Below are 27,785 nucleotides of genomic sequence, written 5' to 3' on the forward strand. Positions count from 1 at the left end.
CATTCAGCCCATCAAGTCTACCTCAACCTCAATCCTGCCCAGGCCCTAGACCTATTCAATCCAATGGTTGCAATACCATTTTGAAGAACGGAGCATTTAAGAGTGAAATGTAACAGAGTTACAGAGATGAGGTTATGGGCTGCACGGTAGCACAGTGGTTAGCACTGCTGCCATACAGTGCCAGGGACCCGGATTCGATTCCTGGCTTGGGTGACTGTCTGATTGAAGTTGGCATGTTCTCCCCATGTCTGCGTGGGCTTCCTCCGGGTACTCTGGTTTCCTCCCACATTCTGAAAGGCATGCTGGTTAGGTGCGTTGACCCAAACAGGTGCCGGAGGGTGGCGACTAGGGGAATTTCACAGTAACTTCATTGCAGTGTTAACGTAAGCCTTACCTGTGACAAATAAATAAACTTTACTTTATAAACTTTTTAAAACAGAGGAGGAGTGGATTTCGCCCTGGGTTTGTTGGACTGACCCAGGGGCAGACAGTCCCCAGTGTGAGAGGAAGTCCTGCAGCGGCCAAGCTGCGACTGGGCGTGGAGCCGGGAATGGCCAGAGGGGGCGCTGCAGCGGCGCGGTGCGCGCATGGAGCGGGAGCGCCCGCCCGCGCCCGAGTGTGTCGGGGGCGCGCCCGCATGCGCGCGGCGCCCCGGCCTGGGATTGGCATGGCGGCGGGCAGGGAGGCCGGAGGCGCCGTGTCTGGCTTTCTGTTCGGCTCGCTCGCCTTCCAGCACCTCAACGCGGACTCAGACACGGTGAGTAAGGCGGGAGGCCGGCCCTGCTTCAACCACCTCCCTCCCCGGCGGGAAAACCGGCTCCGAGATACCGGGCCCGGGGAGAGAAGCTGAAGGGCTGCCCCCCCCCCCCCCCCCTCCAGCCCCCCCCCCCCCCCTCCAGCCCCCCCCCCCCTCCCCAAAAACACATCAGGGCCTTCAGATGGAGAGGGTACCGCCACCTTGGGTCCTGAGTAGGAGGGGATATGTTTCCGTTACCCTTTCTGGGTCTAGGGTGGCCCCCCCACCCTCCCCCCATCTGGGTCTAGGGTGGCCCCCCACCCTCCCCCCATCTGGGTCTAGGGTGGCCCTCTCATCAATCTGGGTCTAGGGTATCCCCCTCCCCCCATCTGGGTCTAGGGTGCCCCCTCCACCCCGCCCCCATCTGGGTCTAGGGTGCCCCCTCCACCCCGCCCCCATCTGGGTCTAGGGTGCCCCCTCCACCCCGCCCCCATCTGGGTCTAGGGTGCCCCCTCCACCCCGCCCCTATCTGGGTCTAGGGTGCTCCCTCCACCTCCCCCCCCCCCGAAATCTGGGTCTAGGGTGCTCCCTCCACCTCCCCCCCCCCCCCCCGAAATCTGGGTCTAGGGTGCTCCCTCCACCTCCCCCCCCCCCCCCCCGAAATCTGGGTCTAGGGTGCTCCCTCCACCTCCCCCCCCCCCCCCCCCCGAAATCTGGGTCTAGGGTGCTCCCTCCACCTTCCCCCCCCCCCCCCCCCCCCCCCGAAATCTGGGTCTAGGGTGCTCCCTCCACCTCCCCCCCCCGAAATCTGGGTCTAGGGTGCTCCCTCCACCCCCCCCAATCTGGGTCTAGGGTGCTCCCTCCGCCCCCCCCCACCCCCAATCTGGGTCTAGGGTGCTCCCTCCACCCGCCCCCCCCCCCAATCTGGGTCTAGGGTGCTCCCTCCACCCCCCCCCCCCAAATCTGGGTCTAGGGTGCTCCCTCCCCCCCCCACCCACCAATCTGGGACTAGGGTGCTCCCTCCCCCCCCCCACCAATCTGGGTCTAGGGTGCTCCCTCCCCCCCCCCCCCCCCCACCAATCTGGGTCTAGGGTGCTCCCTCCCCCCCCCCCCCCCCCCCCCCCCACCAATCTGGGTCTAGGGTGCTCCCCCCCCCCCCCCCCCCACCAATCTGGGTCTAGGGTGCCCCCTCCACCCCCCCCCCCCCCATCTGGGTCTCGGGTGTTCCCCCCACCAATCTGGATCTAGGGTGCGCACCCCTCCCCCCATCTCAGTCTAGGGTGCCCCCACCTCTGGGTCTTTTCAAAGTAAAGGATTTAAGATTTTCTACTACCTAATTGTTGTCTTCCCAAACTTTAGAAGGGCAGTCAGGTTCTGCTTCAACAACAATAACAGCTTGCATGCGTACACCGCTTCTAATGCCATAAAGCTATCCATGGCCCTTCCTGGGCATTTCAAAGACAAAGTATGATACTGGTCCACTTTTTGCCATATTGCAGCAGATGACAAAAAGCTTGGTGAAAAGGTTAGACTTTTAAGTTAGTTGCCCATCCCTAGCTGCCCTTTGAAACTGAGTGGCTTGCTTGACCATTTCAGAGGCCCTTAAGAGTCAGCCGCATTGCTGTGGTTCTGGAGTGACATGTAAACCAGACCAGGTAAGGATGGTAGATTCCTTGCCTAAAGGTGATTGATGAATCAAATTTTCCCTACCAGTTGATATCCAGCTGTGAAGTGAGCAGTTACCTGGGTCTGCTTTATCACTTTTTTTTACCTCACAGCGCCAGGAACCTGGATTTGATTCCTGGTTCGGGTCAGTGTCTGTATGGAGTTTGCACATTCTCCCTGTGTCTGTGTGGGTTTCATCCAGGTGTTCTGGTTTCCCCCCAGAGTCCAAAAGACGTGCTGGTTAGGTGCAGTGGCCATGCTAAATTCTCCCTCAGTGCACCTGGAGAGGTGCCAGAGTGTGGTGACTAGGGGATTTTCACAGTAACTTCATTGCAGTATTAATGTAAGCCTACTTGTGATACTAATAAATAAACTTTAAAAACTTCAATCGTAGTCTTGTGTCCAAGCTAACATGAGTTCCGCTGCAATCATTCACTGCTTTCCGAATGGCTGGCTGAACCTTCAAGTCTCATCCTTTTTGGAGAAATATTATAACCATCCTTGGGACTTTAGTTCTTTTGAACCCTGTCCACTTTTCTAGCTATATTGATCACTTGTTCTACTTTTTTAAAAAATGCAGCTTAAAAATATTTGCTGCAAAAACAAATGCCGCAGGATCACAGCAAGGCTGAAAACTCTCCTGTGAACTCTATTCTGGCTCAGCAGTTGACTAAAATCAAAACATCTTCAGGGACTCAAGAATGTAAAAAAAGCTCCTCAAGCTTGACACAGTTCTTTAAACAAACCTTAATTGTGGCTGAGTAACAATAAGTTGTTTGACGTATTCCCTCATGAATTTTGCTGCTTCTATTGAATGAAGTACAGACCTGGTGCGGTAATATGAAGGCACATTAATGTGAATTGTATTATTATGTAGGCTTATAGTTAAAGTAAGGTTTGAACTTTGGCTGTAACATGTTACTGCAAAAGCAGCAAAATGTCAACTCCTGTGAAGTTTCCAACAAGTGGCACAGTGGTTAGCACTGCTACCTCACAGTGCCAGGGACCTGGGTTCAATTCCTGGCTTGGGTCACTGTGGATTTTGCATGTTCTTCCCATGTCTGCATGGGTTTCCTCCGGTGCTCCAGTTTCCTCCCACAATCTGAAAGATGTGCTGGTTAAGTGCATTAACCCGAAGAGAAACCAGTGTTAATGTAAGCCTTACTTATGACTAATAAATAAACTTTAAGAGAAGTCGAACAAGCGAGTGTTATATGAGCAAATAAGTAGTCGACCAGAATGGGGAAGATTTAGTGGACCAACTTTGAAGTATTAGTGGGTGAAGAATTGCAGTAAATGAATATTTATTTTAAATTTAATATTTAGAGCATTAACTTGAATAATCCAATACCCCATATATAATGTATGCGAGAAATCATGAAGCAAAGAAAATAAATATAGATAGTATCAATTAATGGAGCAACGGCAGAATGCTTTATAAAGCAGAATAATTAAATGCTCATAATCTGAAAGGGTTAAAATCTAAATTATGAGCTTAGTTTTCAAAGATTTAAAACAAAAAAAAATTTTTGTCTGTGAAGAGAGAGAGTTGACATTTCAGATCAAGACCTTTTGTAAGAGCTCTCTGTGTAAAAACTTACCACAGTGTAATTATACCCTCCTGCCCATGGTGGTTCTTGAGCTCAGTTTTGCATTTCATGATTCTTTTCAGACCTTATTACAGAGAACCTTAAAAACATCTTTGAAAATTGCAGTCTCCAGCAGCTACGTTGTTTTCATGTATCCTGAATAATTTCCTGTGTTGAAATTTGCCAGTGCCATAGATGTCAATTACAAAGGCACTGCTGAAATTGGATTCAGTAGGTCTGTTATTGTGTGGGCCATTCACGCAGCTGTTTAGTCACCTTGCATCCGCAGCTGTTTGCCCTGTGGCACTGCTTATTCTTTAGGAACTTGAAAATTGACGAGAAGTTTTATTTTGCTCATGTAAAGTGATTCTGTTGAGTGTAATTGTGATCACAGTCTATGTTCTAGTTAACAACAAACTCCAAATCAGTTCAAGCTTCCAGATGTCTTGGATCCAGCAAGATGGGGAACCGAGAACTATCTGCCCCAAAAGATACTGAGCTCAATCATACATTCCCTTCAGCATTTCCTGGAAACGATATTCTTTCTTGCTGAAGATTCTTGATAGATGAGAGTCAGTGAGGAAAACAACTAGCCACCAGGTACTCAAGCCTGCCCCAACATTTTTGCCCACACTTTGGAAGGAAGTGTGTACTCTTTTGAGCCAAAGTATTCTTCACATTTCTCTTACAGTGCTCACAGCATATAGTGGACAAACATTGTTACTGTCAACACATTTGCTATAAGCGGAGCAGGCTGTACTTGTGTCTGAGGGATTTTAGGTACTTGGTTACAAATATTGCCTATAAAAATTGGCCAAATTGTGCTTCAAATAGAGGATTTGTCACCAGAATGCCAGGCCTGATTAGACTGCGGCAAGAAGTAGATATAATTTTCTTTAGTACTTGTTGCATTTGGACTGATTCAGAAATGATTGTTACTTCAAGCTCTCCAGAAGATACAGCAGTCAAAACAATTCTGGGTTTAAAAGGCCCTATGTGGCTGTAAAACGTATGATTCATATGCATAATTCTGCAAATCGGCAATAGAGCTGCATGGCTGTTCTGTGTTTAGTAATATCAGTTGTGCAAATTAATGGCAAAGTTACAGAATCTGTTTTCTGATTTTTCTCTTCTCAGGAGGGATTTCTACTTGGAGAAATTAAAGCAGAGGCAAAAAATAGTATAACTGATTCCCAGCTGGATGACATTGAGGTGGTGCACACCATAGGTAAGCTGTTTCATCTGCAACCTGCTTTCCACTCTACTGCCATGGTAAAAGCTGACAACTTTATTTCAGTTAAGTGAGACCTTTCAACTGGGATTAGTCATGTTTTCATTTTTTTGGAGTGATGTGAATTTTAGCTGTTATTAAAGTGGGATGTTGTAACCGCCCCTCCCAAAACAGGCATCTTGGAATGTACTATGTGTCACTGTAGTCTCAAAAAGTCATTTTTAGAGAAACATAAATAAACTTCCAAAACAGAGTCCTATCCATAGCTATGGGAATGGCTTCACAGCTAAATCTCCTCTAATAGTGCACAATGTTTTGTGGTGAATAGCTGTACAGATTGAAACGTACCAGTTATGATTGTTGCTCTCAGTTGGGCAGTTATCCCACTGTTACAAATGGCTGTATTCATGCATATGTGTGTGTACAGGAGGAGAAAATGTGCCAGTTGAGGGCAGGATCAAACTCTGGTGAGGTGTTCCTTGTGATCAAATTGCCTTCTGTCCCGAACCTTTCAACTCAGACATGATGGACAGCCACGGATACAGCAGGATGTCTGTGGAGCCATGTCTCAGTGTGAGACATTGCCAACAACTTGCATTTATAAAACACCTTTAATGTAGTAACCTGTTCCAAGGCATTTCACAGGAGCGTTATCAATTAAAAGTTAACATTGATCTGTGTGAGTTTTTAGGTGAGCAGAAGTTACTTCAAAGAGATAGGCTTTAGTGAGTGTTTTAAGTGGGGAGAGAGAAATGGGGAGAGGCTGATAGGGTGGGAATTGCAGAGCCCAAGGCTGCAGAGATTGAAATCAGGAATATGCAAGAGGACAGAATCACAGAGATCTTGGTGGATTGTTCAATAAATGGTACAATTTAAAAACAAGAATGAGAATTTAAATATTGAGGCAATGCTGGAAGCCAGTGTAGGGGAAGATCAGCAAGCTGTCGAGACTTGTGGCCATTGGAGGGGGAGAACATAAGAACATAAGAAATAGGAGCAGGAGTAGGCCATCCAGCCCTTCGAGCCTGCCCCGCCATTCAATAAGAAATAGAAATAGCTTAAAAATTGTTTTTAGATGCAAAATGTCTCTGAAGTTCCCACTTATGCTCCTGGTCACCTTGTAATGGAGTGAGAGGGAGGAGAAGAAAATTTGGAGGGTAGTTCATCCCTCAATTATTGAAATATAATAACCAAGCCAGATTATCATTAAATACCTAGAGCCAGGTTCTGCCTGGAGCTACACAAGCCTGGTAATTAGGGGACTGGGAAGGGATTGTGACATTACTTTATGGTGATATTTTATCTTCCTTGTAGTGTCTTGTCTGAAGTCAATCTGTAGTTGTAATTAAGTGTGCCACGAATGGTGGAAAGCTGCACTCCTATTGTGACTTTATCTCAATTATAATCTGTCTTGATTAACGAGGAGAATTCCTAAGATGCACAGTTTTCAGATAATGCTTCCATTTTTGTGTTTATTTAAGCAAGTGGGAGTTTTTACCAACAGTCTGTCAGTGAGCTTATTGAATTGGATATTGCGATTTTGTGATCATTCATATATCATCCACAGGGCATTGACAAGTTGCCCATTAAGTCACAAACTTTACAGATCCATCTTTCATGTCATTTCTTAGTTTGTTGTTTTAACTTGCACTAACAGATTAAAGAGCCAATCACACCAAACATACCTTTTCAAAAATTGAACTTATTTATCCAAAATCTATTTTCTTGTGTGTGGTTAGTCATTTAATGAGCACTGTTGTCCTTGTCAGAAGTGACTTTGGAGGTTACAAATCCCAACAACCTGAGAGATGCAGAACACCATGTAACTCATAATATTGCTGATATTAATTGAGCTCCCTCACAATGTAACTGTGAATGGCCTTTGAGGGAAAAGGAAGCAATATTATATATGAAAAACATTAACCCCTCTGATCTTCAGTATGTACAGTTTCCCTCCTGGAACCAAGTATTAATTGTGGAAATTATTATTCCCCTCTGAACTTTAATGTGTATTTTTCCCCTCTAGATATACAGAAACATATTCCATGTTACTGGCTATTCAGGTACGTGAGCTCAGTTGATAGCTACTCAGTCCTAAGAATTTTAAGACTGTTGTGTCCGTTGGGAATTGCTCAGTCACTTTTCACTTGATTCATACATAAAAGGTTAATGGAACCAATAGTCCCGCTAGGTCTTCTGTTTGACTTTATTAGTAAGCGCAGACTGCATCTGTGGAATGTATGTCGGTTAAATGAAATCTGAACTTGGTGATTGGGAAACAAAATCCCTTTGTTTTAATATGCTGTGATGGGAAAAACTGAGTAAAAGGGAAGTGCCCTGTATGTATACCTTAGTTATACATACTAGCATTCCCAGGTGGCTAGAACTATGCTCTTACTGGATGCAAGAGACTGCAGAATCCGCACCAGGTTTCTGTTTGCGCTGTTTCAATCCTACAGTAAGGCTAATGTTAATTCAGACATTGAATGTAAAATGGAAATTGGGTTAACCACCATAAGTTATGACAGGCTTAAAAGTTGGCCATCGCAATCTGAGCCACAATATTACTAGTGGGATGAGGTTTACATAGCAGACATTAGTGCAGCTTTCCAAAAGAAACAGGTTAAGCTTTTGGCTATAATGCCACTAAAAGCGCTATTAAATCTTGACAACATAAAATAGAAATAACAGAGTGTGTCACAAAATGTTATGTCTGTTTGCAATGTGACCAATTCTTCATTGCTACAAGTATTTAGCCACTTAATAAATCAGCTTTAGCGTGCAGGTATAAAGGTACTTTTGCACCCTGGTAGCTCTTTTGTTAACATAGAAATGATTTCCCTTATGTCAAATCAATGTTATTTGTCTTTTCAAAATTACTGAAAGTGGTGGTGGTGTTATAAAGTAAACAATGCCAAGTTTTGTTAATGAGGACAATGTGGTAGAATAAAGATAGAAACTAACACTGTTAGAAAGCAGGAGTTAAGTTACACAGTGCTTTGTGGATTGAAGTCACATTACCAATGTCCTGTCCATCTTTTACAGTTTCTACAATTCTGCTGGTGAAGTGGACGAGACGGCATTGCAGAAAATACTGTTAAATCAGGAAAAGGTATTGTCAAGAACAGCCATGCAAAAATAATTGTTGTAAAGTTTTATTCTGGACTGACCGCTGTCAAATCATTCATTTCTTAATTTTATATCCTGTTTGTTTTTAAAATTGGCTGGTAATTATACCGTTAAACAAAAAATCCACCAGTGATGAAATTTGGAAAATAATATGTTAAGCAAACACCAAGTATCGTAATTTTATACTGATTTAAAACAACTTGGGTGAACATCTGTAGGAATTCCAAGCTTCTGGATTGAGGATCTTTAATTCTGCAGGTGGTTGGCTGTTTAGCTCGATATTGTCTGCAATATTCAGTGGTGTTTGATGTGGTGTCGATAATATGTAGCTTCCAAAATGGCACCATGCGTAATAGATTGATGACAAGAGGCTGGCACATCACATCACATCGAGAATGGTTTCAAGATGTTGCCAAAAATTATGCGTTTTAATTCACTCATACTTTGGGTCAAATGCCTGTGCCTTCTGTCCAGGTTAGAAGTGACCCGAAGCTCTCGGCTGAAAGTGCCACTCAATATAAAGGTCCACGTTTGTGACATTTAATGACATTCATCAATAAATAGTGTCACGTTCAGAGCAAAACACGCACTACAATTCAAGCAGGATGCTGTTTGACTGTCATTACTAACTATTATGGAACGTCGCCTTTGATATCTGTAATGGTTTGAGGTATTGAAGGTGTTACTAAAATACTCTCCTCTTCAGTTGAGTGTACCACTTTTATTTGCAATCAGGAATTCAGTGTAAGTTCACAATAGAGTTCTTAGTGACATATGAAGACTGAAATTCTTTTAGCTTTGATCTGCTGTGTTGTGTTTTTATAAATATATTTCAGCTGCAAATTTTGTGGCTTTTTTACCCTGAAACCTACAGTTGTTCGACTAATCAGGATATTCCATGTGTTCTTTGCTAAGAAATGCCTGGATTAGCATGTCTTCTACTTCAAGCCACTTGGTGGTATCACTGGTTTGTTTCACAGTCTGAATCTGAACAAGTTCCAAACATTTTTGACTGTAGCACCACCTTTCACAAATGCTTTCACGTATTCTCTCAGGCCTGACGTGAGCTACTTTCAGAGGCCTGTTGACACAGAAGACTAGGATAGTTGTGTAATGTTGAATTCATTAGTGGGATGTTGTAACTTGCAAAGATTTTTAGATTAATCTATTTAATGATCAGTCTAGGTAGGAGTCATTCCTCCGATGTTTTTGGTTTGCTTAATGTGAATGTTCGTGTGTGATGCTTAATGATGAGATGCTATTGTTAAGAATGGGAATGCACCCATCATGTCTTTGTCAGCCTGATAACAGTAGTGTGCCAGTGATGATTAGTTGACAGTCATTACATTTTATTATCTAGTCGTCCTTTTCAATGTAGCTGTTTGAATTACCTAACCGTATCAACTTATCAGCTTCATATAGCGCAAGTGCTGTAATAATGTTCTCTAAGTCTGCTAAAAGATTTAACTTTGCTTTTAACATTAGAGGGCATATGTGTCCTGAAGAGAGGAGCAGCTTCCCTTGAAGTTAATAGCATTGCCCTTCAATAGTCTTTGACACTTTATGTGAGAACATTTATATCACGTTGAAGAATATGAAACAGAAGAGCATCTGATTCTTCAATACCAGTTGTTGACCTGCTGATCTTGGTGAGCCAACCTGCGCTGGTTGATTCAGTTTAACTTTAGGCTACACATTTGATCCTGAAACACTTTGGTTTCATGATAATTTTCTTTCTGAGCAATTGCTATTTGGGTTTCGACTAAAAGTTTCCATCCGCCGCAATATTAGGCAAATAGTTCAGTGTATTAAATTGCTTGATTGTGACGAGCTTCACTCCGCAATGTTGTCTAGGCTAAGAAGACAATGATACCAAGTAGCTTCATGTTTAGGGTGATCTTAAACAGGGCTCTCCAATCACCAGTGATTACCAAGCGGTGACATTGCTGCATCGTGACCAAAAGTCTGGATTGACTATATGCAGGGTAATGCTCTGGCAGCAAGTATTTTCTGTAGCTGCTGTTTTGCCAGTAGGATTTCCTCTGTCACTTGCAAAGCATCAAACTTCATTCTCAAACATTACAGTTATTTGCAAGTGGATTTAAGCAGGATAGTTAGTACATTGAGGCTAACATATGTTCTCCACCTCATTCATTTTGATTATGCGCACAACTCCTAACCAGCGATGGACAGCATCCAACTTGATCTCTGTGACCTTTGAACCTTCACCCCCTCCTGTACCCGGAATCTTCCAATTCTGCCTTTCTGTGTATCCCTCCCTCTACCTTTTAAAGGTGTTATATAACTATATGTTGCAGTTGTGACTTTGTGGTGGACAGCAATGAGTTTGTGTCTACACTGAAATCTTAAATACATCCCAATTCTTGTTGCTGCAATGGGATTTAACTGAGATGTTATGACCACTCCTGTATTCTTTATGCACTGGGAAGCTAAATGTCATCTTCAGTGGTGATTTTCATCACCAATTATCCTTGCCATTTTATTTCAGATTTCTCAATAGTGGTGTTCTGTAATGCGATAAATATTGTGCTCAAATGATTGTTTAGAGCCAAAAATGAGAGCTGGGCAGTCAAAGATCAACCTGCAGTTTTTGAGCAGTGTATATGTCGGGAGCTGTACAGCTCCTGAACATCCAATACTCTCTCCAACCCTTAATGTTGGAAAAAGTGAGTTATCTATTACATGAGATATTTTAAGAACGTAAGAAATAGGAGCAGGAGTAGGCCATCTAGCCCGTCGAGCCTGCCCTGCCATTCAATAAGATCATGGCTGATCTGAAGTGGATCAATTCCACTTTCCCGCCTGCTCCCCATAACCCTTAATCCCCTTGTCTATCAGAAATCTATCTACCCATGACTTAAATATATTCAGTGGTATTTTGGTATTTGATATTTTGGTTTGCTATGACAAATTTGAATTTCATTGGGAGTTTTGGGGGTGTGTTCTGTCCTAAATCTCCTTGCAACTTAATCCCCCACCATCTTCTCACTCCCCCTGAAACCCCTCTCAGTTCCAGCCAAGATGTGATGGCATACCACTGCAAGTGACCTCAAGAAAATCAGAATAGCTGTTTTCTCTTCAGAGTAGAGTGGCCAAAAGATGAGAATACTTTACAAAAAAAGTAACATTAATGTGAAAGGAATGGATATTTAGAAAAAGGGGAAGAATTTCAAATCTGGCTTGAATCTTGTCTAGACTGCTGGATGAGATGCTTCTGTTCGCTAACGATGAGAGGCATTTGTTTCAAAACAGCCCTTAATGGGCTGACTTGCCCTGAACGTGGCACTCATTGGCTGTTAACCTCTGAAGTGCTCAGGATGCATTTAAAACATGTTGTTATAATTGAACAGAAGGGTTTTATATCAGACAGCAGTCCTGACTTGGGAATGCTTATTATTACAATTGCCCAAAGCGGGTAAAGTGTTAATTTTTTAGCGTTCATACAAAATTTATCAAAAATAATGTTTAATTTTTTTAATGTAATTTCAATCTAACCAAAGTTTGCTGCACCATTTGTTTAAAAACATATATATGGTGCATAAGTGGTTGCTTTTAAAGCTTTTTATCTGGGATTTGTTGAATTGTAGTGTATAACGTGCACACAGATAGTTAACTGAATTCTAATTACAGAATCCCTACAGTACAGAAGAAGGCCATTTGTCCCACCGAGTCTGTACTGACCACAATCCCACTCAGGCCCTATTCCCATAACCCCACACATTTGCCCTGCAAATCCCCCTGACACGGGTCAATTTAGCAGGGCCAATCAACCTAACCCACACATCTTTAGATTGTGGGAGGAAACCGAAGCACCCAGAGGAAACCCACACAGATATGGGGCGAATATGCAGACTCTGCACAGACAGTGACCCATGACTGGAATTGAACCCTGACACCGAGGCAGCAGTGCTAACCAATGCCACCATGCCGCCCCAACTGCTGTGACGTATGCTTGTTTGACTTCATGCTGTGTGACTGGTATGCAAGTTATTAATGGCTGGGCAGTATGGATGAAGGAAGTCAACAACTGACGTACATACAGGTAATTAAATGTCAGGTGACTTGCATGTAGTTAGTTATCTGCTGGGTGACAAGTAGTTAACCTTTGGGTAGTGTTTAGTTATTGACTCAGCATTAGTATTAACAGTTTATTTGGTAAAAGACTTAAATTTCAAAAGTGATATTGCTGTTCCACATTTCCCACCTTTTTTAACTTGGGTCCAGATCTAAACCTACTTGTACTTTTTCCCCCCTTAGAATGTTATTGGTTGGTATAAGTTCAGACGTAACACAAATCAGACCATGACATTCCGAGAACGTCTCCTTCACAGGACCCTTCAGAAGCATCTGAAAAATCAACAGCTGGTGTTCTTTCTCTTTACTAGCAAGTTAAGCAGAGAGAATGGTTCCACGCACAGTCTGGAATATACACTGTATAAACCCCAGGAAAGGTGAGCAATATTGGCAGCCGGTGCAAGCTTGGGAAATGTAGCAAGCATGAAACATTTTACAACCCATTTTTAACAACTTGTACAGCTTAACGTTTACATTCTTCTCAATTTAGTTTCATTCAGCGAATACCTATGTCCGTAACCAATCTAGGAATGTCCGAACAACAGGACTACAAAACGTTTTCGGGACCAAGTACCGCTGGGGGCTACTGTCAAGCAATGAAGAAGCACAGGTAGAAAACACAGCTGATCTTGCCCTGAGTGCTGTTTTAGCTGACACTTAATGGAGAATATGACCCTACCACGTCAGGGTTTTGACTGGGGGCTGGGAAGAAGCGGTGGAGAGGTTTTATTATACTTCAGCTCAGTAATGGGATTACGTCTTGCCTTAACTAGTAAACATTAATATGATGTCGGCACCTGTCAAGTGACCTCAATAAATAACACAATTTTTTCCTTCAGAATAGACTGATGCAGGGATGTATCCCTTTCTGGGTACAGTTTGCACTGAACAGATTTCAGCCATTCTAAAATGCTTCCAAATTGTGAAATGAAACTTACTTCACTATACACTGCTTCCAAAGTTTCCGATCAATAGTATCGCTTCATTCTATTCAGTTACTCCTTAGGAAGTGCAACAGTTCAGCCTTAACCTTACAACTAGAGATAGAGACTCTGGTCAGGGTCTCACAGGCAAGATAATATTTGGGAGTGTATTATCCAGTGTAAATTATAGAAGGTAAGCAGGGCAGCACAGTGGTACAGTGGTTAACGCTGCTTCCCCACAGGGTTCAATTCTGGCCTCGGTAGATTGTCTGAGTGACATTTGCATGTTCTCCCCATGTCTGTATGGGTTTCCTCTAGGGTGCTCTGGTTTCCTCCCACAGTTTGGAAGATGTGTTAGTTAGCTGTATTGGCCATGCTAAACTACCCCTTATTGTGCCCGAACAGGTGCCGGAGTGTGGTGACTAAGGGATTTTCACAGTGACTTCATTGCAGTGTAAGCCCACTTGTGACTAATAAGTAAACTTTAACTAAAAGGGCTCATTTTAGGACATTCACGTTTTGTGCTGTTACGAAATTGAATACAAAGTTTACAAAATAATGTGGTTCTATAACATGTCACTTCTGGTCGGATAAATGTGGAATAGGGAACAGACTTCTTGAATGTGAACAAAGATTGAAACCTTTAAGAAACTTGGGGGTGATAACTGTTTGATTTGGTATCAGTTTGTGAAATTAGGGCAACATAGGCCAATGCATTTGTTTGTACTGCCGGAAACACACTTGAGATAGCACTGTTCAATCTGCTGTGCCGCGAATAGACCAGAAATTGTTTTGCTGCCATCTTCTGGGTGTAGCCGGTCCTGGCAATTTAAAATAGCTTTGTTTGATAAACTTTGAATATGACTGGTTGCTACAGCTTTTAGATCAGATTGCATGGGAAATATTTTTGAAAAAGGATGCACATCAGTTTGGAAATTAATGGAGGAAGGTTAGATTTTCATTGCGTTAGCAAGTCTTCACTTCTGGCCTTTCTAACCAAGTTTAATCTTTATTGCTGGTTATTTTATGCTTTGTCTTTTTTATTGATAAACTAAGATGAAGGATTTAGGCCCATAATGCGGGGTATTCCATAATTAAAAGGAATGAAAGATGAGGTAAATCAGAAAGCATTGCTTAGATATCATCAAGCGTAAGGCTTGGTGGCGCAGTGGTTAACACTGCTGTCTCATGGCACCAGGGACCCAAGTTCGATTCCTGGCTTGGGTCACTGTGCAGAGTCAGCACATTCTCCCTGTGTCTGCATGGGTTTCCTCCAGGCATTGTGCAAGACATGCAGGTTAGGTGCATTGGCATTGCTAAATTCTCCCTCAGTGTACCCAAATAGGTGCTGGAGTATGACGACTAGGAGATTTTCACAGTAACTTTATTGCAGCGTTAATGTAAGCCTACTTGTGAAGGTACTATATAAACTTTAAACTTCTAAACATTTTTAAAAACATGAACATCTTGGCAGAAGTCTAGCAGTTTGCAAATCTGAAAAAAAATCATGCCAAGGACTGTTCTATATGGGATATCTGCTCACAAGCCATCTGACTAGTAACTTAAATGTATGCCACTAGAATAAGAGGCAACTGAGATGGAAATATTAGGTAGTAGCTCTGCACAGTGTTGATAGTATTTTTGGAAATCTTAGCGTATGGTCAGAATGTATGCATTACAGGGCTCTTGAGCATTTATGAAAAGGGCAATATAAAGGAATGTATGGTGGAAAGAAACTTGCAGTAGCATTATTATTGGTACAAATCAAAACCTAGTGGCAACTTGTACATTTTGAGCAGAGTTCAGCAAGATGTGATGCGCATTTGAAGTATTTTGGAAAGAATATTTAGCTCCAAAAGGCAAGGAGAAATGGAAAATGGTCAGAGCGTGGTGGAATATCTGCTTGAACGTTGGCGTTGAATGTGTGCAATTTAGTTTCCATTCCTTCACTCGAGCTTGGCAGCTGGTTAATAATAGGCACCAACTGTTCACTTGAATCTTTCTCCACTGCCTCCCCAACGCCCTTTCTATTTCTTCTTTATTTGGGAGTTATTTCAGAAGTTCTGATTTTCCCAAAGGGTGTACATAGACTGTAGATCTTGCAGCCACAGAATCATTTAAAGGTGAGATTCATATGCTGCAGAAACTCCTTGCAAGAATTAGACTAGATAGAACTATGAGTTAAACTATCCGAAAGGTTAGAAACCAGTAGTATTACTTGCCTAGATAGATTCACAGAATACTACGATGCAGAAGAGGCCCTTCAGCTCATTGAGTCTGGACCGATACATGAAATGCCCTGATTTGCCCACTTAATCCCACTTGCCAGCACTTGGCCCACAGCCTTGAATGTTGTGGTGTGCCAAGACTCATCCAGGTATTTTTTTTTAAAGGATGTGAGGCATCCTGCCTCCATCACCCTCCTGGGCAGCGCAGTCCAGACCATCACCGCCCTCTGGGTAAAAACGTTTTTCCTCAAATCCCCCCTAAACCTCCTACCCCTCACTTTTAACTTGTGTTCCCTCGTAACTGACCCTTCAACTAAGGGGAACAGCTGCTTCCTATCCTGTCTGTGCCCCTCATAATCTTGAACACCTCAATCGATTAATGTAGTTTGTTTTCTATTGTTAAATTGTCCGTGCGTGACTGAAATTGAAGCTGACAGAGCACTACTAAGCTTGCACAAAAAATAATTTGACAGCACTCAGAATTTAAACATTAAAATTTATTAGTTATGTTGAGTATAAATAAAGAAAACTCCAACGACACATGTTATAGTGACATCTGAATTACAAGTGGGGGAATTCTCTCTCAGATGTTCATTGGATGTGTTATTTAATGGTTAAGAGTGAACATAATTCATATGAGGGACCCAGGTGCTGAAGGGTCATAACACGCAAGTTGTCCAAACCCCAAAATAAATTGCACCTCTCCACTGTCTAGAAATGATGGGTAAAAGTGTCACCAGAATTTGGCCTTGGATGCACCAGCCACAGTGTACCAAACATGGAAATGAATTCAAGTACAATATTAATAACAAAAGGAATATTCCATTCTTATTCACCAAGACACGTTATTGAAAGAAGCTGAAAGAATTTGTCCTGTAAAAGTTCTGTTGATTCAGTGAGACAGTGGATAATTGAGGTCCTCATTGTATTAACTGCCTTGTTAAAATAAATTGTTGAATCTGTTATATATTGATAGACGCTTCATTGATTAATCCAGTGATTTCATTGGAGATGAATATCAATACAAAGTTAAAGAAATGAAGAACAATAATTGACGTTAGCTGATGTCTGAATGCCACAGGAACCGAGATGGATTTGATGGTTGTCACAGTCTGAACCTTTTTGCTATTTGGTTTAAAAAGGGATTTCAGGTTACTTTAGATTAAGCTACCTTCAGTTAAGTGCAGGTCACTGTGTCAGCAGCATTTCCAGATATGAGTTAGGACCATAAACTGGACTAGATGAAGTGGCTAACAGAGTTGTATTTCAAGCATGCCATTTCAGTTTGAGAAAGTGGTGTTCTTGGGTGTATTTTAGAGACACTACGACTTAATATCATTAGAATAGCTTCCATTTCTTAACTTCTGGCTTGCCAGGCAATGTTCTGCTATGATCCTTTACCAAAGTGGCAGTTTTGATTGGCAGCTCAATCAGCAGATCCTCATGCAGAGTAATAGGGAAGATGGGCAGAGATTATGGTTTTTGCCTTCACATATTTTCACTGTAAAACTTGGAATAGGGATAGAGTTTAAAACAGAGGGGCAGGAACCTCTCTCTTTTCCCAAATGTTATTTCAATGAATGCTTGCAAAGTGGAGCTAGGGCAGTGCCAAAGCCTATGTTTGCTTGAATAGTTTTAATGTTACAGGTTGCAGCTGGAAACTAGATTTAGTTTCACAGAGTATATTCTGTTCAGTCATGTACCGAATATAAATTACGCCATTGTGCTTGTTTCCAATTGGCCATGCCTCTATGAATGCACATCTTTCAGCAGATGGGAGAATTGCCCTTCAGTGAATTGCCAGGACACAGTACTCTTAGCACATGGTCTTGTCACAGTCCAGGGTCACACTCGTTTAATCGTATAATTAGATATTGAGTGGTAAAGGTATTCTCCAGATCATGGGAATGTGAGGTGCGTTTCTGGAAGTGATCAATAATATTAAACCCCAGACAATAACTAGTGTAGACCCGAAACGTTCAGCTGTTGGGCGAATAGATTGGTCAAAACACTTCCCGAGATTTTGGGAGGGGTGCGGGCGAGTCCACTTTTTCTCCTTAAGCTACTTTTTTCATCAGTATAATACGATCGTTCCTTTCTGGTCTGGCATTTAAAGATTTGTAAAGTATACATTTTAGAAATGTGATGATGAACAGATGGATAGAAGAAATTGCAAATTACAATGGATGTAATTGCTGTTTTTTTTTCTCTCACAGACCTGTGTTTTTTGATCAAGATGGGTCCTTAAAAGAGGTTCAGAGAATTAAAGACATGTATGGTACACTGCAGGAAGAATTGAAGGTAACTAGGGACATAAATCATAGACTTGTTCAACTGAACTATTCCAACATCAGTAACAGCACAGAGGTTGGGTGTAAATGCTGAAGATTTTTAGTTGTCTGGGTGTTGTTTTCCAATAAATTGGTAATTTGTTTGAAATTCTATTATTCCTTTTACAGTGTGCTATGTAATTATTTCAAATACATCCAGAGTTTACCAGATCTAAACAGTCTCTTTGAATTCAGTGCTTAAACGAAATCAGTGGCGATTAGAATGTATTTCTTCAGTGTATAAAAGAAATGTTCAATCTCTGTCTATCCCAACCTTTGAAATGCACTCACCGCACCAAGACAGTTGTTCTGTGACATTTGGTACTTTTTCTGAAGCCAAATATGGTTTAAAAAAGTAGGATACGACTGACAACAGTCACATTGCTCAGAGCTAGTTGTTGATTGGGTGTGATTTAAGCATATCAGCTTACATCAAAAAAAAATCAGTGAAAAAGATGCAAAGGATAGCTCCCTGAAGGCTTAGATTTTCTAGAAATTGGCGTGTGGGCTATTCAGCCCCTCGAGCTTCTTCCCCACTCTGAGATCATGGCTGATTTCAATCCTAATTCCATCCAGCTGCCTGGCTCCATTTCTTGTCCTGCTTTTTGTGGTTGAGAGCTCCACGCCACAACCACCAATTGCATAACAAGGTGTTTCCGAACTCTCCCCCCCTCAGTAGCCTGACTCTGATTTTAAAGATATGTGCTCTTGTCCCAGACCCCCTCATTAGCCCCAAGATAAGGACATTTCTAGGTTTGCTCCCTGGGCCATGTTGGGTTAATCAACCGGCAGTGATTGAGGTGATACCCTTGACTTCAGTCACCTTTGTGTTGGAGGGAAGATTGGTGGGGAGGAGGAGGAATGGGGTCATGAAGTAACAATTCTTTGTCAAAAAACGCAAAGGTAGGTAGTAAAGCAGTTCTCAACATCAGTAGGGGAAAAAGGCCTAAGGGATAAGCTGTCTGCAGATCCCTTACAAAGAACCTGCTGTACTCTTCAGAATCACTTCCAACTTCCTTATGGTGCTTAACAACCTTGGATATCCAAGCATGGCAGGACAGCAAACAATCTGAGTAATGCACTACCTCTTTATTTGAATGTGACTTCCCATTTTAGGGTGAATACTTCTGCTTTTTACTGGATGTCATGGAAATGGGTTGGCAGAAGTGGTCAGGGAACTAACATAATGGGTTTCCTGGCCTGCTCTGTCCAACCAGCTACCACCTAAGAATCAACCAGTATGCCATTGAAAAACATTGGGAAAATCAAGAACATTACGCTTAACACCTGCCAGCCAGCTAAAAGGTGGCAGTGTGGGAGCATATGTCCTGTCTTAAACCTGATGCACCATTAAAAAAACTCACTAAAATGTAGGGGCTGGATTTTCTCAGTTATTCCAATGGACTCCCATCACAATTCCAGTGACACAACTGCATTTTAATCAGAATGTGTCTCTTATTGCTCTAATCAAGTTGGTGCAGAGAGACTGCTGGCCTTGGAAGTTCCTATTTCCTGGGCTCTAAAAGTCATACACTCATATCAGGTGAAATGTGCCAGGCACAAGAGGGCAGCAAGTGTGAAACGTCAGGGGCAAATCCAGTTAGAGCTTTGAAGATTAAAATGAATTTTTAAGAAGAAGGCTGAAGGAGGGAGATGCCTATTTGTAACCTTCAAGCAATCAGTCTGTGCCAGCCATCATGCCTCTAACCTGATGTGCCCCCCCACTGTCCTGTCTGATTTCCCTGTTTGCCCACAGTCTTTTTATCCTCCAAGTTTTTCCACCCACCTTATCTGCACTAAATTTTCCATCCATATGCCCGTTCCATGAAGCTGTTTGTTGTCTTGAAGTCTCTTACAAAACCTCCTCCATTTTTGTCCACAATTATTTTAATAAAACATTTATAATAGTTACTGATTATCCAGTATCTATACAGACTCTATTCCACAGATCTTGCTAATATCTTGACCATACTGTATTATTGTGCTCAAGACTATATAGGACCAATACCTTCCTTTCCTGCTCCCAGACTCTCAGCCTGTCTATCACTCTAGCTATACCTACCTCCAAACTTGGCAAACAAACTTCTCCTTTGTGTAAATACAATACTACAAAACACAGTGCACCCTGCTGCTGGGATCATTTCTGCAGCTACTGAGTGTGTGGAACACTGATTCTGCCTCCAGATCTCCATGAAGGTTGAGCAGGAAATGAAAATGTGCCAGACTCATAGACAAAGAGTCAGACTGCAATTACTGTGAAAATCCCCTAGTCGTCACTCTCCGGTGGCTGTTTGGATACACTGAGGGAGAATTTAGCATGGCCAGTGTATCTAACTGTGTCTTTTGGACTGTGGGAGGGAACCAAAGCTCCCGGAGGAAACCCACACAGATACGGGGAGAATGTGCAAACGCCACACACAGTGACCCAAGGCTGGAACCAAACCCAGGTCCCTGGCACTGTGAGGCAGAAGTGCTAACCACTGTGCCGCTATGTGATTGATAATGTAAGACATTTGAAATGGTATTTTTTTACGTATGCATTTTTGTTCAAGAACTTTCACCATGTATGGATATTAAATTTTGCATTTTATGACTTTAATCCTACTTTGTTGTAGGCCACTTGTTTAAAGGTAGAAAAAAGTGAACGCTCAGTGGAACGTTTACTAACCGATGTACAACGACTCAGGAAAATGGTTTCTGAGAAGAAAAGGCTGCACACACCAATTCCAGGTAGGAACCGGGATAAATATTCTAGTGCACTCTACTTTCTACAATATAATTAGAAGTTAGCTTAATGATGAACCTGGGTGGTTTCAAAAAGAAGTTTATGATGTGAATCCTGAAGCAGAATCAAGACGATGTGGAATATTGTTTTCCCAGAACAGGAGTAAGGCTATGTATCTCGATTATTGCTCAAGATTTTCACGTCATTTAAAAACAGACAGTGCTGGACATACTCAATGAGTCTGGCAGTGTCTGGGGAAAGAAACAGATTTTGAATCCAAAAAGAGTCCTCTTCAGAACTGAAGGAAGGTGAAAGTGTGATGGATTTTATGCTGTCAAATGGAGGAAAGAACAAAAGTTTTAAATTCATTTATTAGCGTCACAAGTAAACACTGCAATAAAGTTACTATGAAAATCCCCCTGTACCTGTTCGGGTACACGGAAGGAGAATTTAGCATTCCCAATGCACCTAACCAGCATGTCTTTCAAACTGTGGGAGGAAACCGGAACATCCGGAGGAAACCCACGCAGATTCCCCACAGACAGTAACCCAAGCTGGGAATCGAACCCAGGTCCCTGACACTGTGGGACAGCAGTGCAACCACTGTGCCAGCAAGTCTGGGGTAGGGTCAGTGACAGGAAAAATTAAATGATAAAGCAAAAGGAGTAATAATGGTTTTAGTAAAGAAACAATGCATTTGTTCAGAAGGAGTGTAAGTTTCAGATTAATGAATAATTGTGTCCAAAATGAAAAAAAAACAGATTCAAACTGGCATATGGCAGAACAAAATGGGGGACAGAGTTCGTGGTCTGAAACTGTTAATCACAGTGTTGAGTTCAGAAGGCTGTAAAGGTGCCTTTGCTTTTGTTGAAGAAAATTTAAAAGTTTATGCAGTATTTAGTTTTTCACACTCCATAATGATCTTCATATGAGATGCCCGTCAAGATATTGTAGGATATCATAGGATGGTCATGGATCATACATAATAATACATCTAGCCATATTTGTAATTTGGTCGAAAAATACTAACCTGATAGAAATAGGATTGGACCCCCATTTTTGGTAGCTTGACTGGCCTAAGCCTGGGTAACGTTGGGGCTACTCCTGTTAAGTCAGCAAACCCAAACTAGGAGAAGAAATAAATAAGACATTGTTCAAGATTGCGATTCAACTGCTGGCAGTGCATATGACCTTGGATTGAAACAAGGTTAGACTTGGCTGTAATGGCTTGCCAATGAATAAGTCCAAAGAATACCTAAAACGATGGCAATGTGCCTAGAGTGATGCTGACCTTCAGGGAAGAAGATGTAAGGGTGAAAATTAAGTTTGTAATTATCCATAACGGATTTACAAATATTGCATTATTATGCATTTCCTGTAAACTTTTCCATTAAAAAGTCTCAGGACATTTATAATGGAAACTAGTCCAAGTCAACTTGCCATACAGAAGTGCTGCGGAGCCACTACTGCCAGGATGTTTTATAGCGGGACAACTTTGTATGTGTAGGCATAATAATTTGTAATGGATATGTAAAAATAAGGACAGAATCTTTTATCTTTAAAGTGAGGATTGTCTGCTCTTGTCCAGTTATGCGCTACCTCCCAACCTTCTGACCCTGCTTTACCTGAATACAACATGCAGGTGTTTTTGATTCACTTATTAAATTAATGGGGGAAATTGACTAATATTTGCAAGTTGACTGCGAGTGATGATATTTCAAAAGTGCTTCATTGCTGTAAAGCGTTTTGGGATGTCCTGAAGTTGTGTGAGGCACATATAAATTCAAGTCTTTATTTTGTAAAATAATGATTTTCTAGTTTAGCGTTTCTATTTGGAAATTGACACAATTTATTGCAGACTATTAATATAAGGTCCAGTTGGCCAATCACATTTCCTATCCATTTATAGATGGGAAATTTATGCAACACTAGATGGCTCCCAAACATACTCTTTCCATAATAGCTCTAACAAAGGATCGTCCAGACTCAAAACGTTAGCTCTAATCTCTGTCTGCAGATGCTGAATTTCTCCAGCATTTTCTCTTTCAGATTCCAGCATCTTCAGTATTTTGCCTTTATCTTTTTTCCATAGAGCTATAACTGGTGTAAGTATTTTACATGTTCACTTATTTTACTTTTTCTTTTAATGCAGAAGAGAAACAGAATCATAACCTGATGGAAAAGAACGTACACTTATGTCAGGCTTTGAAGAAAGCTTTCCCGAACTCAAAATTTTTACAGTCTGTGTCAATTACAAGAGAAGGACAAGTTCTGCCAGTTCAGTGTCACAATGAAGACCACAGGATGAGCATAAAGGATACTCCCACTCAGGTCTCAACAAAAACAATGCATACATCATCATCATCATCAGAGAGGGCTAACGCTTCCGGCATTACCTGTAAACGGAAGGCAAAAAACTGTCTTAATCGCCTAAGTCGGGGTAAGAAACGGCGAACAGTTTGGCCAAAGGCCAGGAGATCAGTAAGTAGAGACAGTGAGGGCAGTGAAACTGATTCAGTGAACAGATTGACTGGCTCGGAGAATGAAGGGGACATGCTGGATCAGTACAGCAATGACATAGCACCTTCAGCGTCACCAACATTCTGAATTTTACCAACACTGGGACCTGAACTGCAATAAAGCAATCCCAACTCAAGAAATGCAAAGTGCCAAATCTTTTCCATGCCAATCTTGAAGAGGATGCTTGCCTTTCTTCAGGTGAAAAGCACGTTGCGACTTGGGGAAGAGAGACAAAAGTACTTTTGTTTTTTAATAAACCAATTCCAGTGATTTCTTCACTTTCTTTGAGATATTTAACAGCAGAATTGGAGGCATTAACAATTTTAATTTTTTGTAGAATCAGTGCACCTGTGATGAGGTTATCAAATGGTTTGGAATACTGTCTTTTCACTATTAGTGCCTGGAATTAAATTTCTCCTTTCTTGTCCATGCGTCTTAGAAAAGCAGATTTTTTTTTGTTTGTTCCTTTTCCTCTGCTCCCTTATTTTGGCCCCCAGTTTGAGTACTGTGAACTCCAGGTCACCGAATAAGCTTCTCAATAAACACCTAAAATAGTGCGTCATGCTGAGAGGTCATCTCAGACCAGTGGGTGACTTCTTCGGTGCTCAAGCAGTGGAGACACATGGAACATTAGTACTTCACCCTTGGTGCCAATTAACGTTCAAGTATACATGACTAAAAACCCAAGTTACAGATTGGAAGAACAGAAAAATATATGCAAACCTAGTCATTTTTTTTTTTAACTCTGCAGGGCTGGAATGTGAAAAATCACTATTTTTGATGAAAATAACTTTTACAATTTCTAGTACATCTTCCAACAACTTAATCTCAGGCAAATTTTCAAATGTAAAACCGGCCATAAATTGATACTGACTTGACATTTCTGTCAAACGCAATAAGAATGGTTGCTGCTGGGAGAGTGTGTTGAAGTGGATGTTATGGATGCTAATGAAGCTCCCAAGATGCTTCACCAGTGTAACCTGGACAAAAATCATCCGCAGCCGAAGATAATGATCAGACAGCTGAACAAAAGTTGGGTGGAAGAAGTAATAAGAATTTAGGGTAAGTTAATGATGAAGGTACTTAGAGAGAATTTCCAGAGTTTGGGGTCTCAAAGGTTGCAGCTGCTAGTAGTGGGGATAAATGAAGTATTTGATGAACAAAACACTAGAATGGGAGGAATACTCTTCTTGGAAGGTTCTACTGCCAGACGAGATTGTGCATGAGGATGAGAAATGAATGAAGGAATTGTTGGACCAGGAGCAAGTGCATTTTAGGCAACACTTGTGGAGGTTGCCTTAGTGATGGAGAGGATATGGGTTCAGAAGCTCAGTTCAGCTTCAAATAAGATGAAAAAAATTGAACCTCAGGTTCAATCTGAGACAGTGACCAGGAAGAAGAAGTCAGTGACTGGACAACAAATTTTGCCAGAGCGATCAAGAACAATGGTTTCAGTCTTATTTGGAGAAAAGTTGCTTTATCTGGGACTGGATATCAGCCTAGAAGTTTGACAGTGCAGACAGGGGAGGGTTAAAAGGTGGTGAGGTAGCACTGGGTACCTCCAGCATTGATGAGCAGTCTGCCATGCTGTGATAGCGTCAAGCTACATATAGCTTAAAACTATTCAACTGAACATACGCTGTCACTGTACCACTTCAAGCCAGTATAGGGAAAGAACATAATGAAAAAACAACACTGAACATTTATTAAGGGAGTGTTGATTAGATTGCCGAATGGGCAGTTGTATCGGTTGGAGATCTTTGAAGTTATCTGGGAGCACAGACTTTAGTAGGCCTAATTTCAAACAGCAACTATTGTCCAGTGTTGTATTAGAATGTGATATAGGGTGGACTGACTGTTGTCTGAAATGCGTCCTATATTTGGGAATACTAGTAGCAGCTGCAGTGGAGACCTCAGTTATACAAGCCATGTACAGTGAAGACATCTTTTATGCTCCCATTGCTGGTGTAGAAACTCTTTGGCACAAGTTCCAGGATGTTGTCACAGATGATGAACTAATATGGAGAAGTTTTATCAATAAGGAATGTTCTGAGATCTCGCAGATTGTCACCATTGTGTTAACTTAGCACTAGAAGATTCTTCAGCTGAGAACCAGTTATCTATGTGCAGAACAGTAGTAATATGCTATCATAAAGCTCAGCAACCTCGAAGCAAGGAGGCCCAAGCAAAGGAGATTCTTCATTATCCCTGATAAATGTCCATTATAAGGAGGTCCTTTATCCCTTGCGGTTTATACATAGGATACAATTACAGGAATCTCTTATGCTTGTTCCATGTTTTTAGATCATGGCTGATCTGTACCTCAACTCCATTTACGTGTCCATAATCTGTTGTTGCCTTTACCTACCAATGTCTCCATCTCACTCTTCAATTTCAATTGACCCAACATTGAGTCTTTTCGGTGGAGACAATTTCAAATTACCATCGTCTATACATAAAAGTACTTCCAGCATTCACTCCTGAGTAGTCTAATTCCAATTGTAAAAGTGTTTTGGGCTTACTCTCTTGCAAAAAATAGTTCCTCTGTTGTCAGTGTAGTGAATCCTTTAAACGTTCAAGTTCTAATAAATCACCCCTCATCCTTCTAAACTCAAGGGAATTTAAGTCAAATTTTTGTAAGCCTGGTACCAATCTGCTGCCTGCACTGTATCCACCTCAAGACTGAAATGTCATTCCAAAAGAGTGGTCCCAGAAACTGATTACTGTATCAATAATGGCTCAGTCAAACAATGGCCCTTCACAGCTGCAGCAACACTTTTTAATTCAAACCCTTGAGAAAAGGGCAAGGTTCTAGCAGTTTTCTGATTAAAAGCCATGTACAAAAGGTAGTGAAGTGTATGTGGACATCTAAATCCCCCTTGCTCGTTGTTGTTCAAAATATTTTCCCTATTTGTCATTCTTGGATTCAAAATAGACAGCCTTAAAATTTCCACATTGAGCTGCTGTTTCCATAATTTTTCCCACCCCCTTATCTATGATTATGACTTCCTACTTCCATCTACAAAATCACTGTGCTTGCTAACTTTGTCATCTACAAACATGAACATACAACTCATTTTTTTTCATCGTCCAAGTCATTGTTATATATGTGGTGAAAAGTTGCAGATCGTGAGGAACGTCACTCGTCATATTCTAACTAATTAGCAAGCATCAGATGAATACTGAAGAGAATATAGTCAGGGCGGCATATTCATGCACATTATCTGTGCGTGCCCTGAAAAAAACTACTACTTTGGGAAACAACCTGGCCTATCAAACGTTATGGTCAGTATTAACATTCCTTCAAACTCACCAACTCATCTGCTCAATTTGTGTACAGAATGTTACCTGAGAGGCTACAAAAACGTTACTGTTATCAGTACCAAGCACTGTGGACTCACTGGAACCCTGCTGAGGTTCTGTCCCACAAAAGACCTGTGCAGAGGGAGGGTCTGGTTTAGGAGGACATTAATTGATTTGCAACTGCAGAAAATATATGCCCACCTTCCTGTCGGGCCACATCACCTCTGACCCTGACCTTGAAGCATGTGAAACTGCAAGTGTACATAGTCATGTCATTAATGTGCCCTCCTGTAATTTGTTGAAAATATACTACTGTATCAATGTAAAAGAAGTGTGCAATTTTTCCCATTTGCAAAAAAAAATAAACATTTATACTTTGGCTGTTACATGTTTAATCATTTTGTCTCTACTGTGATAATGCTTCCTGTGACTGGTAACCTCCCCATTTCAGCCCTTAGTATTTCTAAGCCACCCAGTTCCATCACAATGTCCTGGTCCCATACTTGTATTCAGACAACTTTTGTTCACCGTTCATATGTAGTTGAAATCTCTCTTCATTACCTCCAAGCTGTATTGAAGCAACTATTACAAGTCATAGTTCTGTGGGAAAATGGTCTTACATTTACTAATGAATGCCAACAATTAAATCATGATCTTCATTTGTAATATTTAATATTCAGGACGAGATGGAAGATTACAGATTATTTGTGTCACGAATAGATTTATGCTAAAACTGCAATTACTGTGAAAATCCCTCAATCACCACACACTGGCACCTGTTCAGGTACTGAGGGACAATTTAGCATAGTCAATGCACCTAACTAGCACATCTTTCAGATTGGGAGGAAACCTGTGCAGACACAGAAAACATGCAGACTCCACACAGACAGTGACCCAAGCCAGAAATCAAAACCAGGTCCCTGGCACTGTGGTAACCACCGCCACCTAGTCTCAATGGGAAGTTTGTGAGGGCGCTGTCTTAAAATTATGTGGGAAACAAATTGCTCTACAGCTTTAACACCATCTAAAATGAAATTTCAAAGCTCTAATTAAACTAAGGCACTTCGCAAATATGAGAGCTGCTAAGTTTAAGGAATTGCTAGATTGGATGACGTTCCAAAATCACCTGTCCAAGAAAATAATGCAACATTCATAATTTGTCTTCAAAAATACCTCCAACATTTCAATAGTGGCAATTTTACTCACGTGGTTTATTTACTACACAGGCTTACCAAATGCAAAAAAATCTTGTTTGAGCTAAACAAGATGAGAATCAGAATCCCTACAGTACAGAAAGAAGCCATTCAACCC

At 41.6% G+C, this 27,785-nt stretch overlaps 1 protein-coding gene across 1 annotated transcript; it reads left to right on the forward strand.

Moving 5' to 3' along the window:
* Positions 1-626: 626 nt before the first annotated feature.
* Positions 627-26,869, forward strand: abraxas1 (abraxas 1, BRCA1 A complex subunit). Its single transcript, XM_080195036.1, has 9 exons — positions 627-757; positions 5,128-5,218; positions 7,248-7,284; positions 8,267-8,333; positions 12,629-12,822; positions 12,936-13,055; positions 17,813-17,897; positions 20,542-20,656; positions 22,804-26,869. The coding sequence occupies exons 1-9, from the start codon at positions 638-640 to the stop codon at positions 23,256-23,258; spliced, it is 1,284 nt and encodes a 427-aa protein (XP_080051162.1). The 5' UTR covers positions 627-637; the 3' UTR covers positions 23,259-26,869.
* The last annotated feature ends 916 nt before the right edge of the window (positions 26,870-27,785 follow it).

This window comes from Carcharhinus amblyrhynchos, chromosome 1 (genome assembly GCF_965287045.1).
Source record: "Carcharhinus amblyrhynchos chromosome 1, sCarAmb.v2.hapA, whole genome shotgun sequence".
Classification (NCBI taxonomy): Eukaryota; Metazoa; Chordata; class Chondrichthyes; order Carcharhiniformes; family Carcharhinidae; genus Carcharhinus; species Carcharhinus amblyrhynchos.